Source organism: Halichoerus grypus, chromosome 3, assembly GCF_964656455.1.
Source record: "Halichoerus grypus chromosome 3, mHalGry1.hap1.1, whole genome shotgun sequence".
In the NCBI taxonomy this organism is placed as follows: Eukaryota; Metazoa; Chordata; class Mammalia; order Carnivora; family Phocidae; genus Halichoerus; species Halichoerus grypus.
Window position 1 is genome coordinate 82,508,708 of NC_135714.1, and position 26,694 is coordinate 82,535,401.

Here is a 26,694-nt window from a genome sequence, read left to right on the forward strand (position 1 = left end):
TTAAAACCTATGTCTGTCTGATTCCAAAGCCAATGATCTTGCCACTAGGCGGCAGAGCCCCATCCTGACAGCGCTCCCATTACATACACCATGTAGAGGTTACTGGGGGAAAAAACCAAACCTGGAACACAAAGGTGAGCACATCCATGCTCCATTTCAGTTTTACTTTCTACACAAATGTTCAAGTTTTATTTTTTGCCAGTAGTATGGTGAAGATTTAACAGCTTTCGCATTAAGTCTTACTTAAACAGAAAATCAAAATCTGGTTGAAAAGAAAGCTAATGTTTACATTTTTAAAAATGTATTTAAAATCATGATCATTAACTGACCCTTAAAATAATTCATTCTACCAGACAAATACAGTCACACTGTCTATTGACCTCTACTGGACAGACTGTTAGTACGCTGCTCCCTTTCCAGTGGGCACATCTGACTCTTCCCAGATTCCTTTCATCAATCATAATGCTTGCTCTGCTATAACACTTCTTCCCATTCCCTCCATCATTCTAAACTGGACAATTACCCATCATGAGTCAACCCTCAAACCTATTCCAGTGTATCTTTGCAAGGGTCATGGCTATTTCCATCATAATTTTACAACCAGTCCCTTTCTTGAAATGGGCATTTGTCATTACACTTACCTAGCCATCACTAAATGCAACATAAGGCTCCCAAGCTGAGACCGGTCCCTCTGACATTCTTCATCTCAATGGAAAGGTCCCCATTAGCCTTCCTGGCCTGATTCCTCAGGTCCAACCCAACTACACATGAACTATCTCTGACAAATCTTTTCCCCACCCCCAAAATCTGCATTCTCTAGTCACCCTCAGCTAAGAGATAATTATTTCTATGACTCCTGACTAGCTCCTGATGATTCTTAACTCTGTCGGTGGAAGCCAAGACTATTGGCTGCCACCAGCCGACTGGACCAGATCTTGCTAACCTGCCAGTTTTCCCAATCTCTTCATTATACCTAATCCTCCACAATTTTCTTCCTTTCTTGAACTACCTCTAAAATAAGGACCCACTTCTTTCAGTTCTCCTCTCTCTCACTGTAGCAACCAAAGAGGTGCCCAGGACATCATAGGTTCCCTTGTAGGTGATCTCAATTCCTGTAGAGATGATTTAGAAAATACAGCTACAGAATTGGGCCTAAGTTCCATCCACAACCTCATTACTTTTGGGGAAAGGTTTGTCACCTTTTGGATAGAATTCATCGCCTGGTTGAAAGAATTCATCACCTGTTTGAAGAAGTTTGATTCAATAACAGAGTCATATTCATTGTTGAAGCAGTTCGCCGTGTTCTTGGACAACATCACTACTGGCCTTGAATCTATGACTTGCTAATTACGAGAAACCCAGTACACTGTCCTCAATGACTGTATCACTCTGGATATGGAGTCGAACTGACTGCTGCACTTTTGTCGCACTAATCTAACTCATGTCTTTGTCATAATCAGGAAGGTGCCAGAGACAAATGAAGAAATTCCTTGCATTGCTGCCACGGCGCTGACACAACTGAGGAAAGATGACAGGTTCTAGGACTTCTGGTAGACCCATGAAGGCCTATGATATTGGGCATATAGATTGATTCGGCCTCTAATCTCTGCCTTTCTGTTTATGTTCATAGGTATCTCTCTTACTAAATGTCTCCAGGTTAACAAAGCAGAGCAATTGTTACCAAGTCTCAACAGATGATTCAGCTGGTCCCTGATGAACATTCAGTCCTTAGTGACCGAATGAAAAATGGACTTATGTTGTTGAGAGGGAAAAAGAATGTGTCTTCTCTCCTTGAACAAGAGGAGGCACTCACAAAGATTCTCTCTCTGACCAAACTTTAGACAGGCTCCTCTGAGCCTTCTTTTCCTCCAGGCCTCATCCTTTGGACCCTGTCTTTAGCTTGCCTGTTCAGTGGTGGCAAGAATCCCCTATCCTTGATATCTGATCACCCTGGTCTGCCTTTAGCAAGAATCTCCGTACCCTTGATATCTTCTCTTAGTAATTTTCCATCCACAAATCTCCTTGCCCCGCTCTTTGGCTATCAATTCCCACTTGTCCTTGTATTCTGAACTGAGCTCAGCTCTCTACTGGTCTCTTTTCCCCTTTGCAATAGTTTAGGAATTAAATCTGTTTTTATTTTTTTATTTTTTTTACCACTTTAACTGATGTCTGGCTCTGGTTCTCTTTGACACATGGTATCAACACATGGTATGTGTGGTCATAAGGAATATTATAAACTTTATAAATTGAGGTTATGCATGCATCACTTCATTTAACAAATATTAATGAATGTCTACCATGAGGCAGTCACTATGCTACATGATAAGGATAAAATGGTGGGCAAAAGTAGACAAGGGGTCAGCCCTCATGAAATTGATAGTCTAGTGAGGAAGAGAAAGCTCAATAGAATGGTCACACAAATAACATAATATTATTACTATGATAAATATTTTGAAGAAATAGTACATGGTACTGTAGGGGCTAGTCAGGGAAGGCTTCCCTGAAGACTAACAAAGTGACGTTTAAGCTGAAATCTGACTATTCAAGATTATTGGATGTGTGTATGGGGTGAGGGAAATTCTAGAAAGAAGGAACAGCATGTGCTAAGTCTCTTATTGAAAGGGAAGGTGGTATGTTCAAGGACCTGAAAAGAGCTGAAGTGAAAGAATGCCTTTGTAGACAGGTCACAGGAAATAGAGATAATGAGGGAAACAGGTATTAGATGAGACTGAAGACATTTATGGACAACGAACACTCAAGACTTTCTAAACCATTCTAGGATTTGCAACTTGATGCTTGAAATTCGACACCATTGTATGTATGTATTTAGCACAGTGTTTGTACCAGCGTAAATGTTCAATAAATGAAAACCTTAAAAATATTTGAATCATCTTAATGTGTCAATGTATGGTATTTGTCTTATGTGTAGCATACAATGACTTACACATACACATAAGACAAATACCATTTATCATTGATTTTTGGCCCTAGGGTGGCCGATGGAAGAAAACAAACAAAAAACAAACAAACAAACAAAAAATCACTGGAAATCTCAGTCACATTTATCTGATTTAAACGTCAGAGAGCAATCTACAGTTGCATATTACATGGGAAATGTAAAATCCAGATAATGTAAAAAAAAAAAATCTAGATAATGTACACTTCATTGGTAGTTGCATGAATTATTATTTAAAAAGTCAATCACTCAAATCTGAAATGAAAATGTGTTTGCATCAGAATGATATTCAGCTGTCAAATATGGAGAATTATCACTTGACGCAGGACGCCCTGAGCAAGACCCACCCTCCCATATTTGAATTACTTCCAATTTTAAAAGATAACTTAATAGCTCACATTTCACAGGCATGTGAAATTTTAATTTTTTTCATTCCCTCTTTTTTTTAAATAAAGTTTATTTATTTATTTATTTTTATTACTTTCTACGCCCAGGGTGAGGTTTGAAATCACAACCTCTTTCTGAGGTACCATCTGCATGAAAAATGTCCACAAATAAAAAATTTATTTTTCTTTAATTAAAATTGAAACTCATTTGCAGTTTAGAAAGGATGAGCGGTGGGAAGCTGTCGGCACGAGGACCTGTCTGCTCCCTCCTTCATTCCACAGCCCTCTCAGTATTGACCTATTCCATAAAAGGACAAGTGTGATGTCTGCTATAAAACCCGGATTCACGGTTAAAAGCTCTCTGGGCTTCCAATCACCCAAGAGTGGAAGAGAACTGATGGCTGGAATATTAGCTGTGCAACAACAGTAACAGCCATGACAAGAACGGTTGTAGCAATAACAACGCAGCTACTCTTTACTGGGCGCCTGGTCTAAGTGCTATGGCTGCAGCATTTCACGTTTTGGGAGTGACAGGCATGAGACTAACACCTCATCTCTTCAAAGACCAGGAAGCTGGGGTTTCCAGAGGTGAAATAAGCTGCCCAATGGTACACAGCTAGAAAACTGCAGATCCAGAATGCGAATTTAGAAGTCCATAATTTTTAACCCTGATACCACAGAGGGTGAAAGTAAAATTATTGTCACGTGGTCATTAGGCAATGGCACTGTCCTTAGATGGACCTCAGGTGACCGGCACAGCAGAGATTAAATCACGCTTCCTTTTCTCACCTCTTTTCATTCCATCTTTTTTTTCTTTTCTTTTCTTTCTCTTTCTTCCCTCCCCCCGCCCCCGCAGATTAACTGGCTGAACCAGAAGTCTGAGTATAATCTGAGAATGCTGAACAGCCCACAGAGGGGAAAGAATCTAGAAATTGCCTCACTGCCGCCATGCCCTCAATAAACTAAGCTAACCAGCCACAAATAATTTGAAAGAGCCAAAAAAAACGAAACAAAACAAAAACTCATTTTTTTGACATTTCCTCAGTTCAGGTTCTCAAGTGGAATGGATATTTCATATCAATAATGCAGACAATTAACTTTCCAAATTTCCACCCAGCTTTGATATATATTTAATAAGTATCACCAGGTTATCTCTTGAAGAAGGCAACGAAAGCAGTCGTTAAGATTAAGCTAAGGTCAGGGCGCCTGGGTGGCTCAGCCGTTAAGCGTCTGCCTTTGGCTCAGGTCGTGATCTCAGGGTCCTGGGATCGAGCCCCGCATCGGGCTCCCTGCTCGGTGGGAAGCCTGCTTCTCCCTCTCCCACTCCCCCTGCTTGTGTTCCCTCTCTCGCTGTGTCTCTGTCTGTCAAATAAATAAATAAAATCTTTAGAAAAAAAAAAAAAAGATTAAGCTAAGGTCCACCTTTGAAGGAACTGGCCTTTAATGTTTAAAACATGAGGAAGAGAATTTTAAACGAGTAATTTGTTTCATGTTTATGATTCTCTGGTAATCTCCTATTCATCACATGATATCCAAATGCCCAATCAGATTTACCATTTAAAAATGAAATGAAAAACTTATGTAATTAGGATCTTAAAGGAGATGCTGAATATCTACAAATTTCTGTGAGCTCAATTAAGTTCCTAAAATCAGAGCCTGATTTTCAATGTTTTTTTAAGAAAGAATCAGATTATGCTAATAAAGACCAAAGCACACAGGCATATTACTTTGAGAAAACAGAAAGTAAGGTACAAAAGATCCTTTGTTTGAAATGGAGACAGATGTCTTTGCAAGTCATTTCAACAAATATTCACCTTCATAAGCAATGAAGGATAAAGACTCTGACAGCAGTGAAAAGCACAACTCGGTGTATCGAATGCGTACCACCAGATGGCATCTCAAATCAGAGAGCACAGGTGGAGATCACGTCAACAACTGCGTTTCTGAAAAGGAATCAAATTCATGAATTCCAAATCAATTTTTTAATATCAAAATGTCTGACATTAATCACAAAATCCAACGAACACAACAATAATACTGTCGTGAATATAACAAAGAACATGAATCTGAAAAGAAAGGCACTGTAAATCAAACAGTGATCTTGACATCAATTATTATTTAAAAAAAAAAAAAAGTACAAATGGAGCCATATCAGAAAAAGAAAGTCTGGTTAATAATTTTATCTTTCCTCGAGTATCATATGATCTCACTGATACAAGGAATTTGAGAAACAAGTCAGGATCATAGCGGAAGGGAGGGAAAAATGAAACAAGATGAAACCAGAGAGGGAGACAAACCATAATAGACTCTTAATCTCAGGAAACAAATTGAGGGTTGCTGGCATGGAGAGGGGTGGGATGGAAGGGGTGGCTGGGTGATAGACATTGGGGAGGGTATGTGCTATGGTGAGCACTGTGAATTGTGTAAGACTGATGAATCACAGACCTGTACCCCTGAAACAAATAATACATTATATGTTAATTTAAAAAAAAATTTATCTTTCCTTAATTTTTATCTACAGTTGTCCTTCCCATTAATCTGCATTTTACTCTTTCACAGGGCTTTGTCCACTGTAAACAAGAAAGAGAATAATTCAGGAGACAGCATTAGAAAAAAAAATTAAGAAAAGCTTAAAGAAAGAGAAAAAGAGGTCAAGTTTCTTTTTGCCTACATATAAGACTCTCATGAAGTTGAAGTTCAAAAGCCTTGGTGTCCAAACCTTAGATATCTTAAGGTACAGAATGAAACAATGCTGCTATGTCTAAAACTGGCAACACATGGACCACAATATCAACTATGAACAGAAATTAATTACAGGGAAGCATTTTATACACCAAACTGCAGTCAAAAAGTGACCAAATGATAGCAGGAATTTAAATTTTGTTCAGAATGTTAAAATACGGTGTTGTTTCATGAAAATCTCTGAAAAAGATTTGATTATCCCCTGGATGTGGGGTTTGTTTGTTGGTTTTTTTCTATTGTCATATAATCCATAAAATCCTATTTCTACAAACCACATTTTATGAGAAATGTTATTTTCATATGATAAAAGCAACTTAAGGGAGACCTGTTACCAGTTTGTAATTTACTTTTGGAGCTATATATATATATATCTCTAAGAATAAATAAATAAGTAAATATATATAAAACATTTAATAATAAACATATAATAAACATATGTGTAACATTTCCTGATTTTCAGTGTTTAATATTAAAAAATGAACATTGAACTTTTGATAGTTCTTGGGTTTTTTTGTGTGATTTTTTTGTGTTTTTTGTTTTACCCCTTCAACAGATAGACTCATGTCCCAAACCTCTCCATGGACTTTCACATTATTTCATGAGACAATGCTCACTCAGTGATGCTGGTGGAGAGCTGGATAAAGTAGTAGAAGGACAAGCTATCTGACCCCCAGACAAAAACCAAGCCAGGACTGAATTGCCTAAAGGTCATCTCTCATGGAATATATATTAACATTGGCAAGAATATGTGCATGAAAGTATTTAATATTTTAAATAATACATTTTCTTTGCCCAGATGGTCATTTTAAATAGTGGTAAAGCAGCGGCCTCAAAATTTAATATTATTTTCCCCTTACTGATCCACTAATTAAACCACAGATTTTTCTATAAGAAGCGACTTCTGATAAGTTCATCTATTTTATTTATCCAGCATCTTGTATGTCTAAAGTCCTCCACTTAAGACACAAAAAACCAAATAGCTATTGAGGAGAAAAGAACAGAATAAAAAGATAACGCTCATTTAAATGATTACACTGACACACACAGAAACAGACACATCCACACACATACAGGGATGTGTACTCTGTTTTAGAGGTGCCTGTATGCTTCCATTATATTATTTTCATAATTTACTATGTGCAAATCAGCACTGCATTTACATTAAATTTATTTTGAAATAGAGGAACATCCACAAAACCATAACACAAGATCTATATCCTCAGATGTTAACATTTAATAGGATAACAGCATGAAACAATTTTAAAAAATCAGTACAATATTGTTAAATGCCACGCTATATGATTACTCGCAGAATTAATGATTCCATGGACCTGTAGAGTCCACTTCTACACCCAAATAAAACGGGAATAGATGCAGTTGAGCTGTCTGGGCTTTAATACCAGTTCTGGCACCTTCTAGATGGGTAAACTTAGATATGATACCCCACTGAGCTTCAGTTTCTTCATTTGTAAAATGGAGCTGATAACAGTACTTCCTGCATAGGACTGTGTGAAAACTACGAGTTAGAAAGTACAGTGTTTATAACAGTAATCGGGAAAAAACAAGAATTTAAATATTAACCTTGCAACAAAATAAGCCATTAATTTGTTCACCAAAAAGCTATAAAAAAACAATTACCATCTACTATCACCATAGTTTCACATACAAAAAGAAAGCATTCTTACTAAATTGAAAAAGATAATTTCAGTCTGGACCAACAAAAACTTTGTCACAAACCAGAACCAGTCTGTGACCAGTATTTAGGAATGTCCATTAAAACCTATAAACATTACTGGCCCACAAGAAAATAAAATCAATGGAGTTTGAAATGATTAGGGACACTTCAGTGAGAAAATGTAACATGAGATGAGACTGGAAACACAAATATAATCCGGCTAGACAAAAGGAAGGGCACCTACATTTTTCCCTGGAGATACCCAGGAAGAATGCTCTTTCCTCAGCTGGAGAATTCCGGTATTATCTGAAACACTACTTCTCTTCAAGCCATGGTAATATTGATTACAATATATTAATATATTTCAACCTTCTCCAAACCAATCAGAATATTATTACTCCAAGGGATAACTTTCAGGTTTTAAGGATAATAATTTTAGGGATTTTTATCTTCCTATGAAAACAACTACAGATGGGATGTCTGGGTGGCTCAGTCGGTCCGCCTTCGGCTCAGGGCATGATCCCGGGATCCTGGGATCGAGTCCCGAATCAGGCTCCCTGCTCAGCGGGAAGCCTGCTTCTCCCCCTCCCTCTGCCCCTCTGCCTGCTTGTGTGTGTGCGCGTGCACGCGCGCGCTCTCTCTCACTCTCTCCGACAACAAATAAATAAAATCTTAAAAAAAAAAAAGGAAAGAAGAAAACAACTACAGACATCACCTTACCAGGGCTGCTTAAACACTATTTGTGAAAAGTACCGATTTATGGCAAACTGAAAAGGACAGGGTACACTGCATCTTAAAGCAAAATATCTGTTTGTGGTAATTACGATGTAAGTGTAATGACCGTCAAATGTTTCCTCTGGATGGTGTTACATGTTTACTGACGTCAATAGATGATTACTGACTCGTTCATGACACACAAGTACTGAAGGACTACGGCTCAGCTACTCTTAATCTAATACTCCATTCATTACCAAACAATTCACTTACAGATAATATTGATCTCAGTCTTCCCTTTTTTTTTCCCCTTTATAAACTGTCCCAGCCATAGCTTTCTATACAGTCCACTCTCAGAGAGCTTGTAAAAGAAAAGTACTATGAAGATTTTCACTTAGAAAAAACTGTATAGATAAACTCTGTGCCCCAAATATGCTAAGCACTATTGTTCTGTCTGGCCCCCTTGCATTATAGCAATATATTTTTATTTAAAATATAACCAATCAGGGCCCCTGGGTGGCTCAGTTGGTTAAGCAACTGCCTTCGGCTCAGGTCACGATCCTGGAGTCCTGGATTGAGTCCCGGATGCAGTCCCGCATCAGCTCCTTGCTCAGCGGGGAGCCTGCTTCTCCCTCCGACCCTCTCCCCTCTCATGCTCTCTCCCACTCCCCTCTCTCTCAAAAAAATAGTAAAAAAAATAAAGTATAACCAATCATAATCAATAACCGAAATAATTTATTTTTTTCTATTTCTTGAGAACCTTTAATAGCATTCTTAACATGTTTTTTTTTTTTTCCAGTAATGAGCGAGAACAAATTCTAGTGAAAGGAACTGAAAATGCCTGATGTTTAAAAATCTTATACAGAGGGGCGCCTGGGTGGCTCAGTTGGTTGAGCGACTGCCTTCAGCTCAGGTCATGATCCTGGAGTCCCGGGATCGAGTCCCGCATCGGGCTCCCTGCTCAGCGGGGAGTCTGCTTCTCCCTCTGACCCTCCCCCCTCTCATGTGCTCTCTCTCTCCTCTCATCCTCTCTCTCAAATAAATAAATAAAATCTTTAAAAAAAAAAAATCTTATACAGAGGCAGAATAGTGTGTGTAATATAGTATGATAGCTAAGCATGAGGTATGTAGATGGATGCCTGTTCAAAAAACAAGGTTTTCAGCTTACTAGCTAGGAGACCTCAGACCAGTCACTTAAACCAGTGGTCTCCACAGTGCGGTCCCAGATCAAGGGTATCATCAGCACCTGGGAAGCTGTTAGAAATTCAAATTCTCAGGCCCACCTCCAGACCTACTAAATCAGAAACTCTGGAGGTGGGACTCAGCGACCTGTGTTTTAATAAAGTCCTTCAGGTGATTCTGATCCATGCTCAATTTTGAGAAACACTGACTCAAACTGCTGAGACTCCCTTTTCTCCCGCTTAAGATGGTTTTCCTAAAACCAACCTTGCAAAACCAGAGAGGTAAACACTTCATGGAAAAGGAGTCTGCTCTCACGCAGTTAACTTTTATCAACATTTTTCTTTTCTTTTTTTTTTTTTTTTAAATCAAGGGTCAAAATTAAGGTGAATAAGGACTTCAAAATGATGTGCTCCTGCCACAGGCCGGGGCTGAAATGCACTAACTGCCAGCAGTGGGCTGGGTACCAAAATAGGCCTCTGGCTGAAGGGAAGGCCCTCGAGACCTGGCCACTGAAATCTAAGTGGGCAAAATGCCCCAGAAGTAATATTTTATCCCCATATAAACTAAGGCCACGTTAGGCTTTGATAGTGACAAATGATAGTTTGAGGAGAATAAACACTGATCTTTTTGGTCTCAAAAGACACTGGATTCTTATCCCCACTTAACTCTCCCCAGAGTAAAGGCATGGGGAATTCTCCTAATTGACGTCAGCTGCTGTAAGGGCAGGAATGCCATGACCTTAAACTTGGCCACTGGTCCACTCTCATATCCAGGAACAAAGCCAGAGGGTTCTCCTGGCAACTGCCTGACATGCTAAATGGCAGACACAGCCACTGAGGGAATCCTTTGCTGCCCCAGGGACAAATCCCCCCCTGCAGGAAACAGACAAACTGGAGAGATTAGCAGTCTGCCCAGCTAATGCTGGCCTATCCCCTCCACCCAGAGAGCAGAAAATGAGCTCTAAATCACGCGATTCGAAAACCTGGGCTTCTGGTCTGCCTTTGCTTTACAAATGAGGGGAATGTTCTCTGCTAAGTTGAAGGGAAAACAGGAAAGTATGAAAACTTCAAGGACAAATGTAGGAAATTGGATCCTTGCATAAACCACCCACCGTATTCAAGAAGTCTTTAATGGACACTGATTTTTAAGTACGAACTATCAGATGTTTTAAGATTAGTATTAACTATCATTTTCTTTAAAGACCTGTAATCAAAAGCATATCCAAATCCCCTACCCTGCCAAAGGCATCATCTTGGCTTCTCCGGGAGAATATGAGAGGTTCCTAACCAAAGCCTCTCCCAAGACTTCCTTCCCACTCCATTCCACTCATCCCTTCCGGGATGTGATTATGTAACTCCCTGCTCAAAGACTTGTAGAGCAGTATTGGAATGTCTCAGTGCTGCCTGCCAGAGACTCATACCCAACCTGGACCTTCCAACCTCGGTCTCCCCCCACCCTCACCCCCACACCCTTCTGAGACCCTGGCTTCCCACAGCAAACCTCCAAAACCACGTCTTACCACTTCACACACACACACACACACACACACACACACACACACACACACACAAACACCGGCGCCTTTGATATGCTGTTGTCTCTGCTCAAAATATGCTTCACAGAGTAAAATTTTACTTCTCAGATGTGATCCAGTTCAAATATCATGAAATCGGTCAAAACTTTCTTGGCTTCCCTGCATTCCTTTTTCTGAGTTCCCACACTAAGTTCGTAGGCATCTTTATTACAGTTCTTAACAAATTATATAGTAATTCTCTGTTTTTGTGTCTGACGCCCTGACTAGAGCTTGAGTATTCTGGTCAAGGACTACACCTCCTATGCTTACCATCCACAGTTCCTAACCTTCTAAAGGAGTTCTCAATCCCTACTCAAGACAGTTAGGATCGCAGCTATTTAAAGGTTTCTTCCAATCAAAGATAGAATATAATAATCAGTGGGCACTGTCAGGGAAACCTTAGCCATTTAGAAGATAGAAAAACCTTATGGAGGGGCGCCTGGGTGGCTCAGTCGTTAAGCGTCTGCCTTCGGCTCAGGTCATGGTCCCAGGGTCCTGGGATCGAGCCCCGCATCGGGCTCCCTGCTCGGCGGGAAGCCTGCTTCTTCCTCTCCCACTCCCCCTGCTTGTGTTCCCTCTCTCACTGTGTCTCTCTCTGCCAAATAAATAAATAAAATCTTTAAAAAAAAAAAAAAGAAAAAAGAAAAACCTTTTGAATTTAAACTAGCTATATCCAGTTGGATACTTCTTAATTTGCTTAAATAAATCTAGATCATATCTTGTAATTTAATCAATAGTTTAATGGATATATCTTTAGCCAAATTATCTATTTTCCTTATCCTATTTTGAGCTGTTGGAGAACAGAGACCAGGTCTTATTCATCTATGTATTACCCACACCACCAGTACAAGGTAAATGTTCAATAAATATGCATTAAATGGAATTCCCAAAATGAATTGTATCTTGGTTCGGGCTACTTCAACAGAACACTGCAGACGGGATACCTTTAACGACAAACATTTCTCACAGTTCTGGAGGCTGGGAAGTCCAAGATCAAGATGCCGGCATAGATTTAGTGTTTGACGAGGACCCTATTCTGGTTTGTAGAGACCATCTTACTGTATCCTCAGGTGGAGGAGAGAGAGAGAGGTCTCATCTCACACATGCACTAATCCCATCATGGGGACTCCACCCTCATGACCTCATTTAAATCTAATTACTTCCCCGATTTGGAGGTGGGCCTCCAAATGGCATCATATTGGGGATTAGTACATCAGCATCTGAATATTGGGGTGGGGGTGGGCATGAATATTTAGTCCAGAGCAAGTGGCCCCACTGACATTTGGCTACACGTTTTAATGTTCCATTTGTATGTTACAAGTAAACAAAGATAAATTCAACTGAATTTTCATAAAAGAATCAAAGAAGGAAAACACATTCCTCGACAAAATGCCTCCAACACAGAAACACATTCTTCATATTAAATCTCTGAAACAGCTACCATTCTAATCAGGCAAGTTAGTTTAGAGAAAAGAGCAAAACATGCCTCATACCTCCTTTGTCTTGATCGCGGACCCCTGGCTAATCGGCACCTCTACTCCCATGGAGAAGGTTACTGGTTTATCTAAATCTACCTCCCGGACGGCAAGGTACACAGTGCTTTATCTCCTCCAGAGGGACACATGCAAAGGCCAGGTTGGAACTAGGCAGCTTCCCGGTTCTTCTTCTCCCAAATAAAATGTACAGAATTTGAAGGGTAAAGAAAATCCTAAATAACTATAAACCTTTCAATACTTTATAAACACTTCAAGTGGGGGAAGGTGATTTGGGCAGTTTGGTTCATTTAAACATGAAAGACCTGCTCAAGGAATGAAATAATGTCCAGTTTTCAAATAACTAGAATACTAATTTCTAGGTTTTTCTCAAAACAGGGGCAAACGATGGCACAGATGTTAGCATGACTTTTTTCTGTTTGTGAGCGAAACATTTTTATGAATTAAAAACTAGGAATGGGGAGGACTAGAGGGAAAGTGGGGGAGGGCTTTTGTTACAAAATACTTGCCATTTGTTTCATTTTGAGAGTTTACAGATCTACTCCACTTAAAGGTGAATTCCACATAAGAAGTTACTGGTCAGTTTCTACCAGGATTCACTCACCTCACCATTTTCAGGAATCTCACATATCAGGTGAGAGATTATTTCTACTACCACTTGAATACCACCATGTTGTCAGGGTTCAGGTTTTTCCCACTACATTAAAAGTCCTTGCTTCTTTCCTCTTAATCTTTTTTACAGGTTCTCATTTGTATATTATACCTCTTATTTGAATTTGTATATTATATATATATATCATTTGTATATTATATAAAATAATATCTCTATATTATTTTCCTTCTCCCCCTCCTCTTCTACTACCTTCTTCTTCCTCTTCTTCCTTCTCCACTGAATTAAATTTTCTATCTTTCCTAAGTGTGGAGTTCTGAACTACATAAAGAATACTCTATCCTGAAGATTTTTAAGTGTAAACTATGTCTTTTATTGCATAGCCTAGCACCAGTAATAAAATTAAATAAATAAATAAATAAATAAATAAATAAATAAAATAAAAATAAAATATTCTATCTATAAAGATAGAATATACAGATATTCTAAATTTAAAAATACATGGGGCACCTGGGTGGCTCAGTCGGTTAAGCATACTACTCTTCATTTTGGCTCAGGTCGTGATTTCAGGGTTGTGAGATGGAGCCCCGCATCCTGTCAGGCTCCGTACTCAGCAGGGAGTCTGCTTGGGATTCTCTCTCTCCCTCTCCCTCCCTCTCTGCCCCTCCTGTCTCTCTCTCTCTTCTCTCTCTCTCTCTCAAAAAAACAAACAAAAACAAAAAAAAATTTAAAAATACACATTGTTCAGATTCTTATAAGAAGTATCTTGAAATAAAAGGGATTGCAATATTCTCTGATCAATGTATCCTGCTTTCATTTTGCATTTCTGCAGGTTTCAGCTTTTGCTCAGAAACTCATGGGTTGGGATGTGAAGCTATAAATTTAGCTTTCTGGTGAATTATATTTCTTTTTCCCTTTTACCCAAATGTTAAAATAATTTTTTTCTATCCCCTTTGTCACTATGATTCCGTATCTTCCCAGAAAAGAGGAAAAGAGATCACTACAATGGAACCTATTAGAGGTTCCTTGGGATCCTGCCTTTGTTATGAAATATAAACACTCCTCTATAGAAAAGTTTTTCCTGATTGGATTATATTTCACTAGTGCTACATTTTCTGTGATGTCTCCATAGCTGCTTCTGTCACTATCTGAAAGGTTTTGGGGTTTTTCTCCCCCCTGGGAATGCTATACATGATTGAATCCTGATTTCCAAAGTCTCTTCACAGCTATATCCCAAACTCTGCCAAATTGTCAGCTGGTATCTCACTAGAAAGAACCCAGTGTGATCTGTATTGAATATGAGTGCAACTAGTCCATGGACTCCAGAAGGTTTCTGGGATAAAACATCCTAAATCTGACTCTTCCAGAATCTTCTCTATGTGTCCTTTCAGGACAGAGTCTAACCAAACAGAAGAGCTGACTGCATCCCGGAAAATACATTGCCCTAAATATCTATTTTACATGTTTCTTTAAGTTATAATTATCACCTCCATTACCACCTACGGGGCTCATTAGTGAACTTAACATGAATTCTTCATTGCAAGTCACACGTTATCATGTGAAATAAAAAATAAACTCAAAATATCAAGCCATTCATTCTTAACAAAAACAAATAAGCTTAATGATAAAGATGTCATTTAAATCTAATATTTTATCATTAATTTATAAGTGGAATTTGTGGCCAATTTTTGAAGTAGTTTTTTGATTTGGTTTGGCTTTTTGTTTTATTTTTTGCTGGTGGCTTCCAAACTAGTATTTAGATACTAAACAAATTTAGGATTTTAGTATCTGAGAAAGTAAAGCCTGTTCATATTTGTTTTGTCTTTATTTTTTCACAGTGTCTATGAGTTGGAGATAATAAGGCATGACTCCATCTTAACACATGGAAAATGGGATTCACAGTGATACACACAGAGTGAATCCATGGCCTGATTTACTCACCACTGGCCAAAACTGAGTTAACACCACTGGAGCTAATTTCTCCTGCTGCCTGGCTCCAAACACATTCATTACATTTTTTGAATTACAAGCAAGAAAAATTGCATTGCCAACCAAAAATAAAACATTAAGAATGCCAGTTTCTTTGGAATAAGAACCATTAGGGACATTTTGACCAAGGAAAGTCTGGTCTGGTATTCTAGAGAGCTTATTTTTCTCTTAAGAGTAACACTCAAATATATCTTTGAAGGCCAATCATGTAAGTAATAAAGATTTGGAAGAAAGAAGCAATCAGTAGTATATGTGAAATATTTTTAAATGGCGCCTGGGTGGCTCAGTCGTTAGGCATCCCCTTTATTTTGAAAAGGATAATATTCTGTGTCTAATTTTTTTCCTTTGCCAGAATGATAATAATTAAGGAGAAAACAAATGCTTTTTGTTTTTGTTTTTTTTTTGTTGTTGTTAAAATGTTTTATTTATTTACTCATGAGAGTCAGAGAGAGAGAGAGGCAGAGGCAGAGGGAGAAGCAGGCTCCCCGCCTAGCAGGGAGCCTGATGTGGGGCTCGATCCCAGGACCCTGGGATCATGACCTGAGCTGAAGGCAGACACTTAACCATCTAAGCCACCCAGGTGCCCCCAAAACAAATGTTTTTTAGCTTCTCAAAAAAGTGAAAACGTAGAAGTTTAGCAAACTCTACAAAGGATAGATCAAAAACCTCTAATATTTGACCCTCTACACCATACATTTTTTTCGGACAAGATTTAATTTTGATGGACTAAGAGAAGTTACGCTTACACAAAAATATGTATCTGCCCGTAAGAGGTAACAGCAAAAAACTCAAAGTGAAGATATTTTCTAGGCACAAAATACTATAGGAAGGCATGAAATTTGGCCTCTCCCTAAACTTTAGTGGTTCTCAAACTTGAATGTGCTTTGGAATCTCCTAGAGGACCTGATGATAACAGAAATGGCCTCACCCCAGAGAACACGATTCAGTCGTTCACGGCGGGGCCGAAGAATTGACATTTTAACACATTTCCAAGGGATGAGATGATAATGCTAGGCTGGGGACAACATTTTGAGAACCACCGCTTTAACTCAGTCACTTACTCAACCACTGTGGAAGTCTCGGTGTACCTTGTCCAACTTGTCCCAACAAATATTTTGTGTCCTCTGTGCCAGTTAGTGTTTCCACCAACAAACAAGATCACCTCCAAAGTAAAGTATTACTTCAGAATATCTTCATCACCTCTGAATTGTACAATACTTTTTAGAGCATCACCATCTTACAGATATTCAATACATGAAATAAAAAATAGTTATATATGTATCATAGCTTTAGTCCTTCGTGTACAAATTGGACAGTTAAAGAGTAAGATGAAAGAGGTATGTGAAGACTCATTGGTATCTAGGATTTTTTGATTTGATGTTAAGAACAAAGTGTGGCTACAAGTGGGCAGTCTCCATCCTCAGGACTTACCTGTGACTGGTGCATCAATATCCAGCAAATTTTTTTCCTGTCGAAGAATTGAAGCCCCCTCTGTTATTATTCTCAATGCAACGCTCTCTTCCAGCCTGCCCTCCTTCATGAGATGTGCCTTTAAGATATCCACACGAGGTTTCCCATCATTATCAAACACTTCTTTTGCTGTAAGCCGGTGACTTGGAGGAAATGGGACAGCTGAAAAAGAAAAAGTCAAATTATTACATTAGCCAAATCCAACAAAAATTCAATAATAACTGCCAAATATCTCTCTGTGTTACTAGCCACCTATTGGAGTATTTTAAAAGTTCTCACATAAAATAAAATCAAGGGCTGTCAAGAATTAAAGACTGCCTTCTTTCTTTGATTCTGGATGTAATGTGCTTGCTGAAAGGAAATTTACATTTCTTATTCACCCAGTACCTATCTCTTGCATCTAGAAGATCCTGATTAACTTAATAAAGAAAATAGAGAGAGAGATGTTTCTGTTAGGCAATATTCAATTCGACAAAAGAAAATAGTTTCTGTACATCCAACCATAACTCACTCGGGAGAAGATCTGCCAGACCAGATTTGCCCCTCCAACTAAAGTCACACCTCTGAGTAAACTGACTCACTATTTAAGGAGAGAGCAGAAATCTGAGAGCAAAAAGGCAAAAATGCACGGAATATTAAACAGGAAATCAGGATTCGTGTGCGCAGGTGACAAAGGAACATCTTGAACAGTGAAGGACAATATGGTGTCAGGGAGGAGATGCACGTATTTAGGAATATGATATAATAACAAACGCAACTTACTGCTCAGCCCCAGAACCAACCATTCTCTCTTTCACCCACACCCCCGTAACTTAACAGTAAGAACCTCTCCTGTAGCTACTGTCATTCTTTACATCTGTGAATACATTCATTCACTCATTCAGCTGAAGGATATTCACTAAACTTCTACAATGTGCCAGGACATCCAAAGGTCTAGGTTAGAGATGGTATCATAAAGGTTAAATTTCTGATAAATGGCCAATAAGCCCCTTCAGTGAGGGTGAGTCATTGTTTGTGTATTTTACATGAGGAGTCATTACCGAAAACAACTCAGATCTATTAGAAATATCTAGAAGGACCATAAACACAGTTTCATGAAACTTTCAGCTGCCATGTGCATTACGCCATATGCATAAGAACATCTCCATACGATGGTTCCTCTCTGAGGAAGAACACTTGATATTCAGGAATAAACCTAGCCCCCTAACTTCCTGAAAGTGTCTCTCAAAGGAGCAAGATTTATGGTAGAGCTATAGCAAGAAATTTTGTGCAATCTAATAGCATAGGTTTGCTATCCAAGAGAAGTTGTAAGTACTTAAAAGAAAAGAAAAACCAGGAAGTGATCCTATACCAACGGATGCAACTTGATTCTCTATGCGGCCAAAATGAAGTGGCAGAAGTACACTCAGTGGATAAGCATGAGGCTTTTGTGGTCAGATGAACCTGGGTACAAGCCTTGGCTTTGTACACTCACCAGTTTTATGACCTTGGGCAAGGGAAATAACCTCCTTTGGCTTCGGTTGCCTCACCTGTAGATTGCGGATTACATCTATCTGAGCATTGTTATAATAACTGAAGTACGTCGTAATATCCGGAGCTAACATTTATAGAGTGTTTCTTTTATGCCAAGTATTGTTTGGGTAATAAAGTCAGACACAGCAGGAAAGCTGTAAGATGAGTAAGACATATGTACATGTGTTTACATATCAGTGTTCTCAGTCCTCACAGCATTACTGTGGGGGAGAAACTTGAGGCTTAAAAATATTAAGCACTTTGCCCAAGACAATCGCCTAGCGATTTATATGTAGACCCAAACTCCAGCAGTTTGATCGAACTACATTATACTGCTTCTCAAAAGGGACTTAAGACAGTGCTTAATAACTGTGAAGTCAGGAGGAAATCACTTTTTAGAACTGCAATTCTAACAAACACCGAGAAGCGTTTCTTATGAAGACCGCGTTTATTTTCAAAAATTATTTGGGGCAGCTCAGAGTAGAACAGATCTATAATACAAAACCACGATGTAAATTAAAACACAAAATGCATAATGCCAAAGCATAGTGTACAATAAGAGCAAAGGCAAGAATTAAACAAGGAGGAGAAAAAAGGAGGAATTTAGGTCGTTAGACTTCAGGCATTTGGGGGTAATTTTTTTCATTTTGTTTCTTTGCCTTCCCTGCTTTTTCTTACCTAACAGATATGCTTGTGAAGAACACATGGACACATTTCGATGGCCACATTTTTTTTTTTTAACGTGGGTCTTTATGTATGGTTTGTAATTAGAAAATATCTTACCTGGTAACTCCTCAAAATCCCCCAGACATAGGACGGGGAATGGAAAGGAAGAAACTTCAAAAGGACACTTGGGGTAATGCAAAGAGCCGATTTTTTTTTTTCTTTTTAGTGATTTCCTAAAATAAGAGTTGGGCGACCGTGAAGGTTTAAGGGACTCTGAAAAACTGTCAGGCAAAAATCATAGGAGCACAGAAGGGTAGGAGGCTGGTTTACTGCCAGGCATATAAAGGCACTAGCTGGCCTTATTAAACTTAAGCAAGATCAAAGGGTTAAACCCAAAAGAGCCGAAGCACTGAAGAAGGTGAGAGGCAAAAGGAGAGCACCCTGAGAGGCATCACCTGCATGAACGAGACTTGGTCCAAGTCCCTAGGCTCTCTCCAACGCCAAGATCACTGCAGTAACAGATGCTCCCTCTTCGATGCCCATCTTCTACCTTCCAGTAATTGCTAATCCTAGGTAACTGGCAAAGGTGAAGCCACCTGCTCTGACACAGAGGAGTTGGTTCCAAATACACAGGAGCAAAAAAGAGAGGAAAAAGGCCAACCAGAGGGCTCCGTTTCCAGCCGGCTGATAGGGACACTGATGACATGGGGCCCTCTACCGGGTAAGCAGATGGTAAGGCCCCCAGGGAACCAAGATGTGCATCGATGATGCCCAAGTTGGAATGCAGAGATGCTGTAAGCCAGAGAGGGGTTTTCTGGGACAAAAATAAGAGTGGGCTAATATCTGTGTATCTGTGCACCGTTCGGCTCATAAAGAAAATACCAGCCTTACAAAGGTCACATTTATTTGCTTTCTCTGTTCACCTAGCGTCCTACATGCAGACGTGTGCCAAATACCAAGCAAAAACTACTTAGACCGAAGAATCCAATGTGCATAGAAAACATGTCTTTCATTAACTCATAAAAATGGCTACACTTGATATAATAAAATTGGATTTTCCCTCCCCTCCGTTGCTTTGAGTATTACAAGTTGCTTTCATTGCTACCTGAGCAGGCCGGGACTGAAGGAGTTGAGTTTGTGCATGCCAATAAAATTTAGAAATATCTGTTGATATCTGGCTGACTCCTCCCAAACCAATTTTCTTGTAACTGCCTATTAAGTATGGAATATGGTGTTCTAATAGTCTTCTTAGAAGTATCGTAAAAGTAGATAGAAACCCTCTCAGCTTTCTCCACTTCACAACTGCCACTCAGTGTCACGCTTTTTTCCTCAAATATAACAGCAAAGTAGCTAAAATTTGGGATATATACATCCTCAACTGACTCCAAACATAAAGCACACTGACAGCTGTAAAGGCAAACAATACCCTGGACCAGGATCGAGTTCCCGTGTCATTGACTGTGCAAATCTGGCAGCGACTGATTTCCAATGAACAGGATATGATCTTGTATTTTTATTTCCTATTTGCTGATGCCACCAGAGAGTTCATCTATCTACCTGATCTACAGAAAGGTTACTAGTCTGGGAACCAAAATCACGTGTATCCAATATTGGCATCTATACAATGATTACTGAAGTTGTTGTCAATTATTCATTCATCAGAGAGAAACACATTCCAAGGCAGAAAAGCCGGAATGCCAGCATAATTCTAGCCCTAGGTTCTAGCTGACAATGGGGACCACACCTCTGAAAGAGACAGGGGTCTCCTCCTGAGATTTGGGTCGCATCAGTTTTAGGTGATCACTATGTGCCCCGGTAGCCAGAAGTGATCTGCTCTCACTCTGGGGTAGATCTAGGTATCTGAGATTTCTCTTCCTCAAATCTGAGCCACATTAGCCACTATTAAAGGGACTCCTGCTATTCGATGGGAAATACCCAAGAGTCCCTCTCACGGTGATACCTTCACTGGAAGAAGAGCAGCATAACTGCGACCTGACCTCTTTCCTTCCAAGAAAGAATCATGGATAAAGAAAACATTTAGCCTAGAGATTTTTTCAAACCTCTGTTTCACTTTAATATTTTTTACTCAAAAAAAAAAAAAAAAAAGGCACCTCAAGTACATCCAAAGGAAAAAGAATTCAACGCAGCTCACTGTCAGCCTCTCTTCTTCCCATGATGACTGTTAGGGCATGCTCACCAAATCCTGGGGTTCTTTGGAAGAAAATTAGAATTCTCTCCATTTAGATTGATTCCTGACACTCTCACATCAAATAAGAGAAAACTGAAGTCCAGAGAGAGGATAAGTGAATTGCCCAGGGTCACAGAATTAGAATTAGTCATTGGCAAAACCAACACTAAATTTTAGGTCGACCTGGTTTGTATTCCAGCACTTTACCCTCTGAGTCTGCTCTGTCCAATTGACTAGCAACATACGGCTGCTGAACGCTTGAAAATGCCTGGTCCAAACTGAGATGGGCTGCAAACCTATAATGTGCACGGGATTTAGAACACTTGATACAAGAAAAAACAGGAAATGTACAATATCTCATTAATATTTTTATGTTGATCACATGTTGAAATAAGATTTAGGATATATTGGGCTAAATGAGAGTTATTAAAATTAATTTCACCTATCCTTCCTTATTTTTTAATATGGATACTAGAACATTTAAAATTGCGTAAGTGGTTTGTCCTAGATTATTATGGACCAGGATGCATTCTTCTCAACGAGGAAATGAGAATAGGGGGAGTCGAGAGTGTATTCTGTAATCTTTCTTCTTTTTCAACTTTAGCTCCTCCAATACCTCAAACTGTCTCAACACTGACTGCACATTTGGAATCACTTTTAAAAATAAATGATGCTGAGGTGCAACCTCTAGGAATTCTGATTTAACTTGTCTAGGCATGGTTTTAAGGGAACCCAGGGTAAACTGCTGTGAGGTCCAGACTGAGATTCACAGATCTATACCATAAGTAAAGACATATAAAACACAGGCAGTTTAACTCCCACTCCCCAAACATGTTCCACAATGTCAATCAACCGTAGCAGATGTGAAGTCTTTGCAAGTCCAGACATGTCTATTCCATCCCTCTCTGTCATCAGAAACAGCTCCTGTCCCATATTTCACACGGACACCGCCTGCACCAGGGCTGTCTAAGATACTTACGTTGGCACATGTTAAGAGAACAGCTTAAGGATATCACATGTCCAACACAACTTAAAACACATTCTGGGTAACCTCCATAAGCTGGCACTCCATTTTTCCCTTGTGGACCTTTGTATATGTCACAAACTACTATTCTCATCAAACCATATCAATCAACCAATCAATCAATCATCAAGCATCTAGTAAGCACCTACTAAGCACTGTATTCAATGTCAGGCCGTGAGAAGGACCACGGAGAAGTGGGCAAGAGAAAACAAATATTAGCAGATCCAGAGTCTGAAGAGATTGCCATGTGATATGGTATCATGGTTATATATATTAGTTTTTGCTTGAGATACCTGGAAAAGCATTAAACTGCAAAACTGAAGAACAAAATTTAAAGAAAAGGAGAGATGATGTAGTTAGTAAGGGGGAAAAAGTGTCTTTATCTACTTTAAGGCCATGTCTGGGTTCCTATAAACTATTAGATACAAACACAGCTTTCTTCCATCTAAAGTATATAATAAATATCTCATTTTTTTAGGTGACTCCAGAAGACAAGGTTCTGTCTTGAAGGTAAGTAATGAAAAATAGAATACTGTAATTTTAAAATATAATATGCCAGCTAAAATACACAAAAGTAACTCCTTTCTCAGTAAATAAAATTACCCTGAAATCTGATCCTGCTTCTGAATAAACAGTGAAGAATTATGTAAAAGGAAGTACTGGTGACTTTTCACTAAATTTTGCTTGGGTTCTAACATTGAGCCATTAGGTTTGACTTACATCCTTCTGGGTTTAAAAAAAGTTCTGTCAGTATGGGGATACATGTTTACCCATGCACATCATGTCTATATGCAAAGATATAGAAACCATGTTGTCTAGGAGAGACAGCTTAAAAATTAACCACAGCTAGCCTCTAAGAAACACCATAGGAACTTATTTACTAGGGCCCTACTTATGCTACTCCTGTGGACATTCATCACTTGTTTGTTTGAAAGTCTCTGGCTTTCATTACAGACATTAATGTCTGTCAAATTAAAATATGCTTGCTTATCTCAAGTGTGGTTGAATATTAATCTTGTAAACAGAAACATCCGGCCCCACTTAAGCTAAAACAAACAAAACAAAACAAAACAAAACAAAATTCACAGTAAATCTATAAATAAAACCCCAATTTATTAATTTACTCGTGTTTTTTCCTACAGCTATGATGAGCTCCTCCATCCTTAGAGCAAAGACCTTCTTACCCACCTCCTCTGAATACTACCACTCAGATCCTGAGCTTTAAAATGTATTCCGTTTTTTTTTTTTTTTTTTTAAAGATTTTTTTTATTTATTTATTTGAGAGAGAGAGAATGAGAGACAGAGAGCATGAGAGGGAGGAGGGTCAGAGGGAGAAGCAGACTCCCCGCCGAGCAGGGAGCCCGATGCGGGACTCGATCCCAAGACTCCAGGATCATGACCTGAGCCGAAGGCAGTCGCTTAACCAACTGAGCCACCCAGGCGCCCTGTATTCCGTTTTAGACACAATATGTGTACTAATCATTTCACTAGCAAACTGAATACTTCATTTGGTTTCCTGAATGTTTACATGCAAATATAGCACAATGGTATTTTATGTAACTTCCCCAAACTGTTAATAAAAGGGCAGTATGATACTCGAAGCGTTTATTAAAATAAGGGATCTTTTTTTTCCTCTGGCTTACAGAATTTTTATTATACACAGTACTTTTGAACCTAAATCTGAAATGTGCTACAAACAATTCTTTAATAAAGATCAGACACTAATTAATTAAAAGAATTATTGTTCTAACTACAAGGGATTTAATAATTAATTAGTGAAAATGAGTACCTTAACAGTATAATCAGAGATTCCTTTATTATCTGAATTTCAAAATACTTTTCATTTAAATAGGCTTATTGATACATAGCTACTCCTTATCCTTTCTATGTACAGCTATTCTTATTCTCTGGCTACTCTGCATTCTTAAGTCTAAGGACTCAAGGACACAGAGATGGGTGACAGTCCACGACCCCGTCCACATGTAGGATTGGATAGTTCTATCACAAAACTCCTTTGAAGTTCTGTTATTTTGGTTAGTTCATTTAATTACTAGAAAAGTTGCAATTGGCTTACATAATAAATTATGTAATAATGATTCAACATGAAAAATGATTTGACAAAAGTTATATTTTAAGAATTTCAAAACATTTCGGTATTACTGCAAAGCTTAAATGAAATCTGATTTTTTGTCGTTAAAATAAAAAGTTATATGCACAAGTCCAGTGCTTACCATGGTGGCCACACCAATGACAAATTATTTTATACGTATACACGATTAAAGCAAAATGATATTTACTGATTTTTAACATATGATATTGAATGTTCAGATTAAACTAAGAATTTTAATCAAATATTAAATATTTTAATTTAAATATTAAGTAAATTAAATACTTAAAAATTTTTAAATATATAATTGATGATGTGTCATTTTGGAGGAGGGTACTCTATAATTTTAATTAAAAAAATACATAATCAGTCATATTCACACGGACACCGCCTGCACCAGGGCTGTCTAAGATACTTATGTTGGCACATGTTAAGAGAACAGTTTAAGGATATCACATGTCAAACACAACTTAAAACACATTCTGGGTGACCTCCATGTGGTACTAGCAGGTACCACAACTATATGTATTTGATCTCAGTACTAGATGAAGTGACTACAGCAACATTTTTAGCAAATGGTATTTACAGTAATCTCTAGAATAGCAAACTTACAGTAATGAATAAAATTCTACTCAGAGATAAATTTAAGCAGAGGGGTTTTTATTTATTTTTGTTTGATTGTTTTTGCCTTGAACATTTTCTTTTGCTCGAGAGAAATATGTCACAGGAGGAGATTAAAATCAAGAAACAAACAAGATACTTTAAGACAATTTGAATTTATTTCCCACGTGAGCAGGTCCCTTTGAACATGATAATTTTCCCTGAGAAATGAAAAGTATCTAGGGATTATAAAACTTTATTTAACCCAAGACATACTTTACCATTCAGAAATCTGCAAGTCAGTGGCCTAAGACATGAGATATAAGGAAGGACCTTACCTATATTGGAACTAAACTATTTCATTAGAAATTCTTTAATAAATGTAAACTTCAGAAATCTCTGTATTAAAAATAGCAAACCTTCTTTGTCTTCAATTAAACTTGGAAGTTGATATGAAAAATCAATCTATGCCCACACATAATTCTTTCCTTTCAAATTCATCATTCAGCTCTAGATGCCCACACATTTTCTATGCCCACATGCCCACCCACGGTCCCGATCCCTGTGGTTAAAACACCTACAGGCATCAGAATAATTTTTTTAAATGAATAGGCTTTCTCTTCTTTGAAAGGTCTTGACGAAATGGCAAATTTATGTCCCAAATATCAAATAATATAAGTCTAAGTGGCAATTTAAGGATATTACCATGTTACCAGTTTTTGCATATAAAGGGTGACTGGTTTAAAAATGATAAATCTGGCATCCAGCCTTATAGCTATCTGTGTGCCACAGTGAAGCACAGATCAATATTTTGCCTCAGAGTCACCCTCTAGAGAGCCACGGGTGGGAGCTAAAATCCCACGTTTGCATTTAATCCCCCCCTGACCTGGCTCTGTGCTCCCTACTCCCTGTGGGCTCAATAGTGAAATATCAGGTCCTCTGGGCCTCTTCATGCTTCAGTAATGCTTATGCCAAATTATACTGTTTGCTTCAGTCTGATGACCAGACCTGCTCTCCACTTTCTCTGGTCCACCATTTCTAAGAAACAGCCACTCCTATGAATAATACAGAAACACGCAGGAGGTTCCAGTTCTTAGCACCTCAAATGTGTGCTCTCCAAATCATAATCTTCACATCTCAATTTAAAATTTGGAATTTTGAGACAGCTGGGTGGTTCAGTCGGTTAAGCGTCTGCCTTCGGCTCAGGTCATGACCCCAGGGTCCTGGGATCGAGCCCCGCATCGGACTCCCTGCTCAGCTGGGAGCCTGCTTCTCCCTCTGCTCCTCCCACCGCTCATGCTCTTTCTCTCTCTCTCTCTCTCTCTCTTTCAAATAAATAAATAAAATATTTTTTTAAAAAATTAAAAAAAATTGGAATGTTTTAGTGACTACCACCTACGATTATATCCTCTGAAACTTCATTTTCATTAGTTTCACTTATCTTTAAAATGTACTTGTCAATTTTGAGTTTAAATCAAACATGCATCTCTTAATCTATCAATGGAAAATGGCTAATTTCATAATAAAACTCCAACAGACTGCATTCCCTTCCTTAATAAAGAGCCACACTTAAGGGAGATTTTCCAGTCATATATTATGTACATAAAAGAAATTCTCAAATAATTAAGGAAACAGATTAATTATAATGTCAATTTCAAATTTACATGTAACACCAAATCTATTTAAATAAGTCAATCAGTCATCATTAACTAAAAAAAAATCAGAATAATTAAGTAGAAAGATTAACAATCAAGTTGCCTTGAAAGTCTAGTCCAGTACTGTTGTGTATCGGTCATTAGGTTTCAAA

General features: G+C 38.5%; 1 protein-coding gene across 4 annotated transcripts in view; it reads right to left on the reverse strand.

The window, feature by feature from the left end:
- Positions 1-26,694, reverse strand: part of PPP3CA (protein phosphatase 3 catalytic subunit alpha) — a 309,291-nt gene that overhangs the window by 141,764 nt on the left and 140,833 nt on the right. For all 4 annotated transcript variants that reach the window (XM_078069001.1, XM_036095790.2, XM_078069002.1 and 1 more), the window contains one exon: positions 16,752-16,952. In XM_078069001.1, coding sequence (XP_077925127.1) covers positions 16,752-16,952 — 201 coding nt within the window. The remainder of the gene's footprint in view (positions 1-16,751; positions 16,953-26,694) is intronic.